At 53.6% G+C, this 14469-nt stretch overlaps 5 protein-coding genes across 5 annotated transcripts; 2 read left to right on the top strand and 3 right to left on the bottom strand.

The window, feature by feature from the left end:
- Positions 1-1136: 1136 nt before the first annotated feature.
- UHO2_03944 (uncharacterized protein) lies at positions 1137-2636 on the top strand (the record flags this gene model as incomplete). The annotated part of the gene is made up of 1 exon (XM_041559901.1): positions 1137-2636. The coding sequence occupies one exon, from the start codon at positions 1137-1139 to the stop codon at positions 2634-2636; it is 1500 nt and encodes a 499-aa protein (XP_041415835.1).
- Positions 2637-2942: 306 nt separating this feature from the next.
- UHO2_03945 (uncharacterized protein) lies at positions 2943-3856 on the bottom strand (the record flags this gene model as incomplete). Its single annotated transcript, XM_041559902.1, has 2 exons — positions 2943-2993; positions 3089-3856. The coding sequence occupies 2 exons, from the start codon at positions 3854-3856 to the stop codon at positions 2943-2945; spliced, it is 819 nt and encodes a 272-aa protein (XP_041415836.1).
- A 501-nt stretch (positions 3857-4357) lies between these two features.
- Positions 4358-6556, bottom strand: UHO2_03946 (uncharacterized protein; the record flags this gene model as incomplete). The annotated part of the gene is made up of 1 exon (XM_041559903.1): positions 4358-6556. One exon carries the CDS (start codon positions 6554-6556, stop codon positions 4358-4360), a length of 2199 nt encoding a protein of 732 aa, XP_041415837.1.
- Positions 6557-8266: 1710 nt separating this feature from the next.
- Positions 8267-10645, bottom strand: UHO2_03947 (uncharacterized protein; the record flags this gene model as incomplete). The annotated part of the gene is made up of 1 exon (XM_041559904.1): positions 8267-10645. One exon carries the CDS (start codon positions 10643-10645, stop codon positions 8267-8269), a length of 2379 nt encoding a protein of 792 aa, XP_041415838.1.
- A 735-nt stretch (positions 10646-11380) lies between these two features.
- On the top strand, positions 11381-14386 carry UHO2_03948 (uncharacterized protein; the record flags this gene model as incomplete). Its single annotated transcript, XM_041559905.1, has 1 exon — positions 11381-14386. The coding sequence occupies one exon, from the start codon at positions 11381-11383 to the stop codon at positions 14384-14386; it is 3006 nt and encodes a 1001-aa protein (XP_041415839.1).
- Between the last annotated feature and the right edge of the window lie 83 nt (positions 14387-14469).

Consider the following 14469-nt stretch of genomic DNA (forward strand, 5'->3'; position numbering starts at 1 on the left):
GATTTCATGTGAGTGCTCCAGCTATAATAGCTGCGTGATGTGAGCTTTGGCATGGGTTTGAGGAGTTTTGCTAGGGTGCAAAAGTTATATTGCTTGTCGCCATCATCGAAGTCAGAGTCAGTGTCAGTGTCTTCGTCGGCTTCATTGTCAATGACCTCTGGCTCGTTCTCATTCGTGGCATCATTGTCTACCCAAACCTGGGTGTTCTTGCCTTTTCTGCTTCCTTTGATCCTTATTTCAGTGTCTTCTACCATTGTTGTCGATGAGTTTCGGTTGGCTTGGTGATAGCTTCTTCAGACTCTTAATCAATTGAAGATAACAATTAATACATGGCATTATTGGGGTCATGATCAGACTCCCTTTAACAACAGTCATATGTTCTATGTAATGCTTAGTTTTCATAGTGCAAACCTAAATGACAAACATGTATATATACTCCATTCGCCACTCTAGTCCTATCTGAGGCAGGACATGTCACTTCATTTGTACTCCTATGTTGCTATGATACTGAGTGCCACTGAGCTGTCGCCATGACAACAATCATATATCTCATTGTGCTTCTCGCTTAAGTAAGCCTCCTGTGCCTCGGTGTCTCGGCCGTGACACATGCATCTTGCTTGAGTTGCCGACGCATCTTCAACTAAGCTTTATCTGGCTGATTCAGAAATCAAAATTCTAGCCAGCCGGCCTTCTTTTTTTTTTTTTTCTTTTTTTTTTTTTTTTTTTTTTTTTTTTTTTTGTTTTTGGGGGTGCGCAGCGCAAGCGGTGAAAGTCAGGAAGAAGATTTGGAAGTGGCAGTGAAGGCTTTCTTTGGCCGGCGTCCCGAACAAAGCGTTGTCGAGGCGCGTTTAAAGACTATCATCGCAAGAAAGCAACTCGTATGATCAGGGAGTCAACATCTTTCTTACCCTTCACTTTGCCATCAGCAACACTCCTATCAAGGCGCACTTAACGACCAGCTTACCCTCACCCTACCTCGCCGACTCGACGTACGGTTTCCGCCCCTTCCTGCAAAGCCTGATCAGGCGCTCGACACCGCACACAGCGCACCCAACAGACATCAAGTCTCGTTGGCATAAAGGTAGCGAATAATACCCTGGCATAGAGGTAGCGAATAATACCCTGACATAGCCAACATGCCTGCTGTTCCCACCGCTTCCGATGCGGCTCTCCGCGACACCTTCCAGATCGTCCACGCTTTCTTGTCCGAACATGCTCCTCAGGCCGCCCAGCAGCTGGCCTCGACTATGCCTTCCTCTCCTGCTCCGCCCAGGACCCTCGCTTCGGCACTCGTAGACCACGTCCGCAACTCGCCAAGACGCTCATGGCCTGGTCTTGTAGCTCAGCAGTCGTCTACTACACCTATGGATGAAGACGCCGATTCCGACTCTGGCTCTGATTCTTCCTCCTCTTCCTCATCGTCCTCGTCTGGCTCAGACAGCGACGGCTCCAGCTCCAGCTCCGACTCCGATTCCTCGGACGACAGCGACAGTGACTCAAGCTCGGATGACGACTCGGACAGCAAAGAGGTCAAGAAGGTCAAGGCTGCTAAGCACGATGCTCCACACCAGGACAACGAGGCTGCTTCTTCAACCGTCGTGTCTGACTCGCAGGATGAGGCAGAGGCTGAGCTCCCTAGCAAGGGGATCGCTACCCTGACACCCGCTTCTTCTGTCGGTCCTTCTACCACAACTGCTGCTATCACACACAAGCGCAAGCGTGCAGCTTCGACTTCTTCTTCGGAGTCTGACTCGGACGACAGCGATGACAGCAGTAGCGATGAGGACAGCGATGACGAGTCCAGCGACTCTGATAGTGGTTCGGTTGACAGCGATAGTGACGATGAGGAGAAGAACAAGGCTACCATCAAGAAGGCTGGGGTGGAAGTGAACGAGGCGGTCAAGAAGTCGGATTCTGAGTCTGACTCTGACGCTGACTCTGACAACTCCAGCTCTGATTCCGATTCTAATTCTCACTCGGATTCCGGCTCCTCCAGCGACGAAGAGGAGGACAAGAAGATCGAGACTGTAGCTGTTGCAGCTGCAGGTGGTGACGACGATGACGACTCCTCTTCATCCGACAGCGACGACAGCAGCTCCGACTCTTCTGATTCTTCCGGCTCTGACTCTGATTCCGGATCCTTGTCTTCCAGCAGCAGCAGCAGCGGTTCTTCTTCCTCCTCGTCTTCCGACTCTTCCTCTTCATCCTCTTCATCCTCATCCTCCAGCTCGCCCTCAACAAAAGGTCCTCCACCTAAACGTCAACGCACAGAACCAGAAGAACCCGCTGCACCTTCCACACCTGCCACACCTGCTCCCGCACCATTCAAGCCCGTCGCGAGCAGCGCCTCCACCCCAGGCTCACCCCGCAAAAACAGCCCTGAAACAAACACTCCCTTCCAACGAGTCAAAGCGGATCAAGTCACATATCTTCACGAAGGAATGAAAGACATGTCTTACAATGGCAAAGCAGGTGTCAGCGGTGACGAATACGGTGCTCGTGCCAGCAGAGATCTCATCGTGACGAGGGGTAAAGGTTTCACGAAGGAGAAGAACAAGAAGAAGAGAGGTAGTTACAGAGGTGGTGCCATTGATGTATATGGTTCGCACAGTATAAAGTTTGACGATGATGATTAGGTTGACCATCGGCATGGTAGGGGTTTGATGAGAGGTTAGAATAGAGTCTAGATGATAGAAGGCTTAAGGCGTTCTGTTTCTTTACAATGCATTTGTTCTGTTTCGCTTTTTTTAAATTTTGCTTGTGCTTTCACTGTTGGAGCTTTCTGTCCGTTTGAAGAAAGTCAGAATCTGGTCTTGCTCATGCTTCACATTCTTGCTAGTGATCCCAAATCATCGCATTTTGGGATCACAGACGACGGCAGCTTTTCGGATGAGATTGTTGTGAACATTTCCAAGACTGGCAATGACTGTAGCGTTCGAACTCTAGAGCTTGCCGAGACGAGAAGCGCCATCCAAACGAATGTATGAGCCGTTCTATTTCGCCAGACAACAGGGTCAAAGTGTGTCAGTGTAACGTTCTGCCTACCCACCAATTCTTCCATAGTCTTTGAAGGGTGATGGATACTTACGAGCATACTATTCTCAACAACCCCCTGCACAGCCAGTGCGAACTCCTCCGGATAACCAAACCTCGCTGGAAACTCGCATGTCCTCAAAATGGCCTCTCTCGCTCTCTTTGGCAATTGCGCCATCATGGGTGTCTCAAACAACGTCGGGACCAGTGTCATCACCCTGATACCAAACCACGCTAGATCCCTCGCCATGGGTAGACTCAAAGACAAGACACCACCTTTGCTTGCGCTGTAGGGACATTGACCAGCCTGACCCTCCAATGCAGCCGCTGAAGCAGTGTTGATGATGACACCGAGATCCTTTGTCGCTTCTGTTGGTTTGGCAATTGGCTTTGGCAAGTCGCGGACAAGACGTGCTGCGGTGAGACGAGAGACATTGAATGTTCCGATAAGGTTGATTTCGACGGTCTTGCGGAAGGTGTCGAGATCAAATGGTTCACCGTTTTGATCGATGGTTTTGCCTGCCATACCGACTCCACCGCAGTTGACGCAACCTCCGACAGTGACGTTGGGCCAGAGTTTGTCGGACCCTTCAATGGCGGTTCTCATCGCCTCTTCGGAGCACACATCAACTTCGAAGGCTGCTGCGCGCTTTGCTCCGCCAGAAGAGGAAGAGTTGAGTTGTTCGGCGAGTTTTTGACCAGCTTCGAGTTGCAAGTCCATAATCGAAACGTAGGCACCGAGAGCGTGGAGATGCTGGATCGTGGCAGCACCGAGGCCGGACGCTCCACCAGTGACGTAGAACACGTGATCTTTGATCTGCATCGCAAATGCAGAGTGAGGCGATGGATGGTGGATGGTGGATGGTGGGAGGTGTGAAGTGAGGAAAGTCGGAAGTTGGAGTCGATGAGGTGTGTGTGAATGCGGAAGATGCAACCGGCGCGTGTTAACAATCTGGTCCGGGGCGTTTCGGCTATTCGAAGTTTGACAGTTCCGGACCCTTATTTGTCGCTATCGTTTTCCAACTTCTTCGGCCTTCAACCACCTCAACTAGCTTTGACAAGTAGCTACTCAAGGCCAACACAACAAACACTCGATGCAAACAAACACAAACCAATCGCATGAGCAAAGAGAGGAAAAGACTGAGCATTTTGAGGGAAATGGAAATGGTGAATGAGGGGAAGAAAAGTCGCCGGCCGAGATACAGCAAGTGAAGCTTTAGAAGCTACAAACGAGCCATACTTAGCCGACAAAAGAGCAAAAAGGATCAAGACAGAACGAGCAACAAAGTCTAGAAAAAGGAACAAGCAGAGACGTAAAGTCCACTTAACGGCGGCGGCGGCGATCGTTTGGCCTGTCACTCTTGGCATCCTGCGAGTCAACGGTAGACTTCTTGCCGCCAGTGGAGTTGTCCTCGTCCGTGGTGTAAGTGCCATCGTCCTTGCCGTAAGAGTTGGCCCCGTAGCCAGTGGAGCCGTCGTCGCCCGTCTTGTCAGCGTCATGGTTCTCGCCGTAAGGCTTGGTCCCGTAGCCAGTGGGGCCGTCGTCGCCCGTCTTGTCAGCGTCATGGTTCTCGCCGTAAGGCTTGGACCCGTAGCCAGTGGGGCCGTCGTCGCCCGTCTTGTCAGCGTCATGGTTCTCGCCGTAAGGCTTGGTCCCGTAGCCAGTGGGGCCGTCGTCGCCCGTCTTGTCAGTGCCATCGTCCTTGCCGTAAAGGTTGGCCGCGTTGCCATCAATGACAGGCTTCTTGTCCTTCTCGCAGTCTTCAGTAGAGTCTTTGCCCCCAGCACCAGAGGATCTGCCAGTGTCATTGTCATAGGTGTTGTCGTCGTGACCAGGAGTCTCGTCGTCGTGACCAGGAGTCTCGTCGTGACCAGGAGTCTCGTCGTGACCAGGAGTCTCGTCGTGACCAGGAGTCTCGTCGTCGTAACCAGGAGTCTCGTCGTCGTGACCAGGAGTCTCGTCGTGACCAGGAGTCTCGTCGTGACCAGGAGTCTCGTCGTGACCAGGAGTCTCGTCGTGACCAGGAGTCTCGTCGTGACCAGGAGTCTCGTCGTCGTGACCAGGAGTCTCGTTGTTGGTGCCGGTAGAGCCTTCTTCCTGAGGACTAACCTTACTGCCAGGGTTGTTGTCATAGGGGTTGTCGTCCTCACCAGGACGAGTCTCGTTGCCGGCACCGTACTCGTCGTTGTCACCCTCCTCCTCGCACTCGTCGTCGTCGCCGGCGTCGTGGTCACCATAGGGGCTGTCACTGCCAGTCTGACCTCCGTAGCCAGGATTAGCCTGGTTATCACCATGCTGACCATTGTTACCGGGACCCTTGGAACCAGAGTTGGCATCGCAACCGAACTTGTGAAGGTTGCTGAAACCCATGTTCTGGTAGAAAGTGCAGCTGTTGTCCAAGCCAATGTCGCACTGCCCCTTCTTGTTGCAGGCGTGGTCGGAGAAGTCCTTGGAGTCCTCGCTGCACTCGTCGTCAGTACACTGGACAGCCTTGGTGTCAATACCGAACTGCTTCAAAGCAGAGCAGATTTGCTTTCGGTCAGCATTCTTGGCGAAGCAAGGGGCCTGGGCGGCATCACCGCCAGCCTGTAAGGGGAACTGGGGGCAGTTGTCGGGAGCCTGAACCTGATCACCGTTCTGTCCGTAGGAGGACTGACCTCCATCCTGCGGTTGCTGCTGTTGCTGCTGCTGCTGCTGCTGCTGCTGCTGCTGCTGTTGCTGCTGCTGCTGCTGCTGCTGCTGCTGCTGCTGTTGCTGCTGCTGACGTTGCTGCTCCTCCTGCTGACGTTGCTGCTCCTTCTGCTGACGTTGCTGCTCCTTCTGCAGACGTTGCTGTTCCTCCTGCTGACGTTGCTGCTCCTGCTCTTGCTGCTTCTGCTGATCCTTCTGCTGACGCTCCTGATCCTTCTGCTGCTGCTGGTCCTGCTGACCCCCAGGGGAACTACCGTAACCCTCGGGCTTTTGGCCGTTGTCTCCAGTGCCTCCGTAACCACCGTAACCCTCGGGCTTTTGGCCGTTGTCTCCAGTGCCTCCGTAACCACCGTAACCCTCGGGCTTTTGGCCGTTGTCTCCAGTGCCTCCGTAACCACCGTAACCCTCGGGCTTTTGGCCGTTGTCTCCAGTGCCTCCGTAACCACCGTAACCCTCGGGCTTTTGGCCGTTGTCTCCAGTGCCTCCGTAACCACCGTAACCCTCGGGTTTGCCCTTGTCGGCATCCTTACCGCCGCTGTTCGAGTAGTCCTGAGGTTCAGTAGCTTCTTTGGTATCAACACCTGAAGGCTTGGTAATGTCGCCATCATCGCCGGCAGTGTCGGCATCCTTATTTTCAGCAGGGTCGTAGGCACCATCACGGCGCCAGAAGCGGTTGGCGAAGCCGAAACCACGCTTCTGAAGAGCAGCCTGCTCGTCACGTCGGTTAAGGCTGGAAGGACGCTTGGCCATGTTAGGGGCCTTGGCGTCAGCGACCGAGATGGCGGCGCTGACGATGACCAAAAGGGTCACGAACGAAGCCTGGAACTTCATAGTGAATGTGTGTTGGGAGGAAAGGTTTGAATGCTTGCCAGAAGATTCGAGAAAAAGAAAGCTGTGGAAGGGACCGTGTGGATAAAGAATTGAGGTTGGGAGAGTGTGTGGTTGAGGATGGGGCAGAATGTCTTCTCGTCTCGTCCTTTTTATCTCATCAGAAGGACACTTGGCTGGCTTAGAAGAGGCTTTGGGACTCACAGCACATTCTCAGAGCCCACCGTGAGTTTGTGCTGTCGAAGTCGAAGTCGCTTTTCGACAGAGCTTGCTCTTTGTCTGCGAAGAAAAGAGAGTTGTTGTGGGCCCCATCTCATTTGGTTGAGCAGCGTTGTGGCTGCAGTGGCACAGCACCGCCTGACTTGCCAACGAACGCCTCGAGCCGGTGCAAAAGTCCACTGCGGTGTGGGATAATTTGCAGGGATGATTGATGCGTGTGCTCCTGGACCACTTCATCTGGCCGCAGTATCGAGATGGGAGACTAAGAACCAAGGCTTGTTGGTGGGACAATACAGTCCGAGATGAAGCTCGAGTAGCATGGGCGTCGAAGCAGCCACCCTTGGAGTGAAGGGAGGGCAAGTACAACCTTGGACGGTAAATGTTGTCGTTCGTCTTGCCTGAAATGATTAACCCATCCCAGTAAAGGGGCCACCAGGGACTCGTAGCAGTTCAACGCGGAATCATTACTCCCACTCTTGTGGTAGACCAATGGCGTCTTGACAACGCATGACGTGACTGCCTTTCGATCTCAGCATAAGCTGAAGCAGCAGCGCTAGGACCATGGCAACTCAGGGTGATGATTCTTGGGTACTACCTTGTGACAGGTCCTTGACAGCGACGCGTAATGATGCTTCGAACAGGCCACGTTGCACCCTTGGATTTTGCCTTGCTTGCTGCGGACAGAGCTGTACCGCAAAGATCCCACTTGTACGCAAATTTGCGACACCGCGGTCGTTGCATCTCCGTCACCCACCCATGGAGCAATGAATTTTGCAACCAGGCAAGCTGCTAATCGGCTGGAGCTCGGAGCAGAGAACCGAGTGCATTCGTATAGTCCTGCGGCTATCCATTTGCCCCACACAACGTAAATTAACTACCGATATTGCCGTATGTGATGACAGTCGAACAGCTTTGGTCTGGCTTGAGTGTCTGTGCTGGACTGCAAGCGTGCCACGGGATGAAGTCAGGGATCAAAGCGTTCGCAGCAGCTTGGCGTAACGTGCTGACGATATGCAGCCCACATTGACGGAAGCACGTCGACCAGATCAACAAAGTAAAGGGAAGGCGAACAACCTCGTTGTTGCCGCATCAATGTTGCGTGGGTCGTTCAACCGTCATGCACAAATCCGGCGGCGATAGGAATTCGAGCACGGAGAAATGGCATTGCGAGTCAGCCGAGTGCGCTGGACTTTTCAAAGCCGGTGACGCCGATGGTCGGGTTCTGCGCGTAAGCAAGGCGGCAGAGAACGAGGTCTTCATCATTGCCCACCGCCGCTGGGCAAAACGCCGAGCTGTCACCACTGCTAAGCACGTTCACAGCCACACATTGAACGCCGATGGATGGGATGAATTTGCAATTGAGCCGCAGTGAATGCAGGGGCTGCTGACTGTGGGTATCAAAGTTGGGATGATGCTGTGGCGTCGAAGTTGCCAACAAAATCGCATGCAATTGTTTCTGCTTGAGATCTGTGAGAAGAGCTGCGGTGGGTTGCTTTACTCTTCGTCATCGAGCTCGACGCTGAAGCTTGTGATCTGCGGCAAGTAAGCACATGCGGCAAGGTCAAGAAAGTGCAAGTCATCAAAGATGTCCTTACCGTCGAAGCCTCCGTGGACAAAGAGCCTAGAATCTCGCAGCCAAGCCTGGTGATAACCTCTTCCTTGCGGCTTCTTGCCACACACCTTACGTGGCTCCCACTGCAAATTGACAAGGTTGAGAGTAAGCAGCTCGGACGTGTAGGTCTTGCTATCATGACCACCAAAGATGAAGAGATACGAGCCGACCTGTGTCGCAGTGTGTCCGAGACGGTTGTGAATCTCATCCGTCTTGACCTGATACCAAGTCTGCGTGTCCAGCCTGAGGATGTGAATGTCATTGAATGACATGTGGCCGTCGCTGCCGCCAATCACAATGAGCTTACCGTCAACAAGATTTGAAGTGTGGTAGCCACGACCGATGGGCACTTTTCCGCCACAATCCATCTTGCGCCACTCCAATCTTGACAGGTCACTGACATCGAGTGTGTGGACGTCATTGAGCGCACCCACGCCATTGCCTCCACCAAAGACGATGAGCTGACCTTCGTAATAATTGCAAGTGTGAGCTCGTCTCGGGCTTGGTGCAGTGCCCCCTACCTCAGGCTTAGACCATCTGAGCGAGACTGTATCGAAGACATACAGATCATTGAAGTAGTGGGGTCCATCACCGCCAGCGAACACGAAGAGACGCTTGTTGACCATGGTCGCTGAGTGCGCTCGGCGAGCAGGCGGCATGTCTCCCGTCACCTTGGGCTTGGACCAACACATGGTCTCGGTGTCAAAGCACCAAAGGTCTCGGAAGCATCCACGATTGTCGCATCCTCCGAAAAGCCACAGAACTTCGTCGCACAGGTTGGCGGTGTGTGCACGGAAGCTGCGACGAGGCACGCTGCCGTGAACAGGTGCTTTGGACCAGTACATGGCCGGAGGAGGCGCAGGTTTAACGCTGAATGCTGAAGGCAGCTGCGGCAGAGTGCGATGAGACGTCTTGAGAGGGCGAGGTGCGCTACTGCTGGGATCGGCACGAGCCGAGCTGGAAACCGTCGCAGGCTCGCGAGAGCTCCTGGAAGTGGGCTTCCGGCTGGTGGAAGCGGAGGCCTTGTCCTGGTCACTCTTCTCGCGTAGGTCCTTGTCTCTGCTTGAAGCTTCCGGACCCACTGCGCTCGATGACGGCGCCGGCTGGCGCACGTCTCTAATGCTCGCCGAGGGAGTGATTGAATCATCGGCATCATGAGCGCTGGCTTTCGAGGCGAGTGGGGTGGAGGAGGAAGCAGGTGAGCGTTTGATGGTGTTGTACTCAGGCAAATCGAGCGAGTCCCTGTCGCTGCTGGAAGGATCGGTGTAAGCTTTTAGCACTTGTCCTTGTTGTGCAGAAGGTGAGCGTGCTGTCATGCTAGGGTCCTGCTCGGTAAGATTGTGCGCCAGCGCTCTATCGAAACTTGTTGCAAAAGTTGTATCCGCAGGGTCTTGTGCAGGGTCTTGTGCTGGGTCTTGACCGCCATGATTTGACGCAGCTTTCGCAGCAGCAGAAAGAGCCGAGAGAGCGTGCAAGTTGCCATGACTTGGAGATCGGGCCTGCTGTCTCTCCGAATGTGGCAGGTCTGTGCAGGCGGAAGGACGTCCTAGAACTTCGACTGGCTCTGTCAGGTCAGACGCCTCGCTGCCTTGTGCTCCACTTGTGTCTGCCCGCCGCCGATGTGTCGAGAGAGCAAGACGGTTGTGAGCATGATGGGCTGGCCGAGAGAGTGAGATGTTGCGATGATGGCTGTCGTAGGATCTGTCGCCAACTTGAGCATCAGATGGTCTCTGCCAAGGAGTTGTGCGAGAGAAGCTAGGAGCCTCATCAGCGGATTCTGAGCCCAAGTCAATGCCTGCGTTGATTGCATACGAGCCGCCAAAAGAGTCCTTGTGACTCAAGATACAGTTACCATGATTGAATTGAGATCGGCGCGATGAAGACTCGGGGGCATTCGCAAGTCGCAGCGTGGATGACTCGTATTGGTTGGCAGAGCGAGAGGGAATGGAAGCCAGCTCCTCGTGGGCCTCGCTACTGACAGGACTCTGTGAGGTTGCTGTGCTAAAAGAAGATTGATTCTGCAGACGCGAGGAGGTGTAGCGGTGCGATGGAATGTAGGTGCGTGTTGCGGCATAGTCTCCAAGTTGATGAGGTGTCGTTGCGCCCGATGCAAGGGACGAGTCACTGGCACCGGAAGGATTACGAACAAGAGGTTGTGATTGGGCAACATCCATACCGAGCACTTGCACCGACGTTGAGCCTCGCACCTCTTGCGCAGCCACTCGCATCGCTGAAAGAGGTGGAATAGGTGGCGGTGACATTGTTGTCTCCCGATTCGAGGTGTTTTGAGTTGTCGGGCGAATGTGTGATGGATCTTTCTCGATTTCCGACGAGAACAAAGAGGAAGCTTTTGGAAATCAGCAGCACCCTCTTATCTCGAAGAGAGGATAAGAGGGCCCAAAGAAGCGAGGGCGGTTGAACGAAGCGATCAAGGCTATGTATGCTCGCTAGGGAAGAGCTGATTGCGGATCATGATAGGATCATGACAAAGGCGCTAAAGTTGGATGGCGATGAGGATAAAGCGCGTCCACGCTTTCCAAGATGCTCGCTCGCACCACGCACAGCAACGCCTTTTGCGACAGCGATAGAGACTCTCAGCTTCTCGGACATGTCTTGCTCGGGCCTTTTGATTGGCTCAGCCTCAAGGCCAACTAGGTTCGGGAGCTTTCTCCGTTCAAAGAAGCAATCGCAACCAATCGCTTGAGCAGGTTACTGTACATTTCAAAGCAACTGTTGCGAGCGCACGAGACTGTAGGCTCGACGGTCCACGCAGACGACTCGACTCAGCTTGACTAAAGCTGACATAATCCCCCCCCTCTGTCGGCTTCTCGGCTTGGTCAAGACCCGTATGTTTGCCTCCAACTCCCGACCAATCGGATCCGAAGATCGGCTCATTCCAGAGCCAAACCTCCACCAAGGCAAGAACAAGACTTTCGCAGCTTCCTCTCCCGTCATCATTCGCCCTGCTTCGAGGCATAAAGCACTCATCGCCCCTCATGAGTGCCGCCTACTCGAACTCGTCACGGGCGCTTGCCTTGCTCTCCGAGGCCTCTGAGGATGCCGTCGCTGCGCTCAAAGGTCTCGTAGGCGGTGTCGGCTCCGCCAAGTACCTCGACACTTCGGAAGACAAGCTGTCAACCATCGCAACACAGATTGACTCCAGTCAGGATGAGCACCGTATCGCAGCGCTGACCCGAATCGTGGCCATGATCTCGAAAGGTCGAGATGCATCCTCCTTTCTACCCGCCGTCTTGAAGCTCACCTCTGCTTCCAACCTTGATGTTCGCAAGCTCGTCTACATTGTTCTGCTACGATATGCCAACAACAACCCTGACTTGACCCTACTTAGCATCAACAGCTTCCAACGAGACCTGTCAGATCCCAGCCCTCTCATCAGAGCAATGGCGCTGAGGGTCCTCAGCAGCATCAAGGTCTCAATGGTCGCACCTATTCTCACAATCGCCCTCACAAAAGCGTCACGAGATCCAAATCTGTATGTGCGCAAGATCGCCGCCTTGGCCATTCCAAAATCTCACCAGATCGACCGATCTCAGCTCGATAGTCTCCAAGACGTTCTCCGCACCCTTCTGTCCGATCGTTCGCCTTTGGTTCTCGGTGCTGCTCTCTCAGCATTCCAGCGCATGTGTCCGGCAAACTGGGATCTCATCCACCAGAACTATCGCAAGATCTGTCACGCGCTTGCAGACATGGATGAGTGGGCTCAGATTGTTGCACTGCAGGTGCTCTCTCGCTACTCAAGAGCAAACTTGTCCCAACCTAAGGCAAAGCAATCTGGTCTGGCGCCTCCTTCTCTGCATACACCCTCTTCACCAGCTGTGCCAACACCCGAGTCAGAACCAGCTGCCGAGCCCACTACATCCAGAAACAAGTCGGTCCATCTCGAAGGTCTCGAAGCCTTCCTCTCCAGCCAAGCCTCAGCATCATCCAAAAGCATTCGTCTCAGCAAAGCAGCCTCGCCGGCAATGTCAGCCACACCCTCCCGCTTACCTTCCAACATGGACCGCGACCTTGAGCTTCTCCTCACCAAATCGCAAGGTCTCTTACATAGCCGCAACCCAGCTGTAGTCCTTGCAGTCGCTCGACTCATTCTCTACCTTGCACCTGCCTCCGATCATGGCATGCTCACCCGCCCCCTAGTGCGATTGTTACGCTCCACCCCAGAAGTCACCTATCTGGTCTTGCTCAATATCCTCGCTATCTCTCGCCGACGACCTTCTCTCTTCGCACCCTACCTGACGTCTTTTTCCCTTGGCGCGTCTCACGAGGAACCTATCTTCGTCTCGCTGCTCAAGCTCGACCTTTTCGTTACGGTCTGTAACGCGGGCAACCTCAGTTTGGTGCTCACTGAGATCGGCAGTCATATGCGCTCAGCTGATGCAGCCATTGCTTCACATGCTGTTTCGTGTCTTGGAGAGCTGGCGTTGAGGAAGGATCTGGATGCGAGTCCGAGGTGTCTTGCCTCCTTGTTGGATCTATTACGGAAGAAGAAGACTGGGCCGCGAGTGGGTGATGCTACTATCGCGCGGGCGGTGTTGGTGATCAAGAATCTCTTGCAACTCGATGTAGTGGGTGGAGCTGAAGCCGGTACAGAGTCGAGAAGAACAGCTGCTATCGTATACCGTCTGGCTGCATTGCTTTTTGGCACAGTTCCCAAAGCTGCTGGAGCAGGAGAGAAGCAGAAACGCAAACCAAAAGTAAAGGTCGTTGGCAAAGGAGCTATCCTACACCCTGAGGCAAGAGCAAGCATTCTCTGGCTGTTGGGTCAACACGCGCGCCAATCCATCTCCATCTCCGAACCCAGTTCGTCACGTAATCAGGAACAAGAAGGTCGAACACTAGCAGAACTGATCGTACCAGATATCTTGCGTCAATGTGCGGTCAACTTTGCCAACGAGTCTTCTATGGTCAAGCTTCAGATCTTGACAACGTCGAGTAAAGTATTCGCCTTTCTGCCGACTGCATCAACCCCTACGCCGACGTTGGAAGAAGGAGGTCAAGGGAGGTCAGAGCGCTTGATGGCAACAGTGACTGTTTTGCACTTCTATTTGTTGAAGCTGGCTAGGTACGATGCGGACTTTGATGTGAGGGACAGAGCGAGGTTTTTGAAGGGGCTGACAGGGCCACTTACCACTCAAAAGCTCAAAGTGACAGCGACGACGAATGCTGGCGAAGAAGCTCCTTCAATTAGTGGACAGAGCGTGGACTCGATCCAAGCAGCGATAGAAAGAGCAGCACGATCCATCGGCGAGACAGCAAACGAAGACGATGCGGATCTAAAAGGTGTCCGTTTGCGTCGAGAGCAAGTCATTCATGTTCTGTTCGAAGGCAAGACTCTTCCAACCTCCGTCGATGCACCCATCATCGAAAAGGCTGAGACGGACAAAGCTGCCCTCAACGCCGATGGCCCAGAAATCGCATCTCTATCCCTCGTTCTCGGTGGAAAACTCATCAAAGGATGGCTCGATACAAAGCTTCCACCCTGGACCGAAACCCCAACTTCAGCAGACATACGAGAACCACCCACAGTCACAGCACCCTCCCATCCATCACTGCAGAACACAACACTGTCCAACCTCAAATCCTTCTCTTCGAGCGACTTTGCCGCTTCCTCTCCCCTCTCCAGATCACCGGTCGTGTTGACACCGGGCAAGGGAACAGCTACCCCGCCAACGAGAGGCGCTACACCAATCGAGCTGGAAGCATCGACCACTTCAGCTCAGGCTCAACAGAAGTATAAGGACTTGGATTCGTTCTTGGATGAAAGCGATGAGGAGCAGGAGACGGAGGAGGCGTATCTGGACGACTCAGCGCCTGAGGATGACGACTTCCGTGGGCAGAACGACTGGGATGATCAGGGTGAAGATGACAATGATTCAGACAATGATGATGATGATGATGATGATGATGATGATGATGATGACGACGATGAGGAAGAAGAGGAGGAGGATGAAGATGACGAGAGCACAGAGGAGAAAGACTAGACGGAATGAAATTGTATTGCACTGCTGCTGATCTTCTTTCCGTGTTACCTTAGTGTCGGAGCATGTGATGGCTGTGAGCTCGA

This window comes from Ustilago hordei (genome assembly GCF_900519145.1).
Source record: "Ustilago hordei strain Uho2 genome assembly, contig: UHO2_contig_07, whole genome shotgun sequence".
Taxonomy (NCBI): Eukaryota; Fungi; Basidiomycota; class Ustilaginomycetes; order Ustilaginales; family Ustilaginaceae; genus Ustilago; species Ustilago hordei.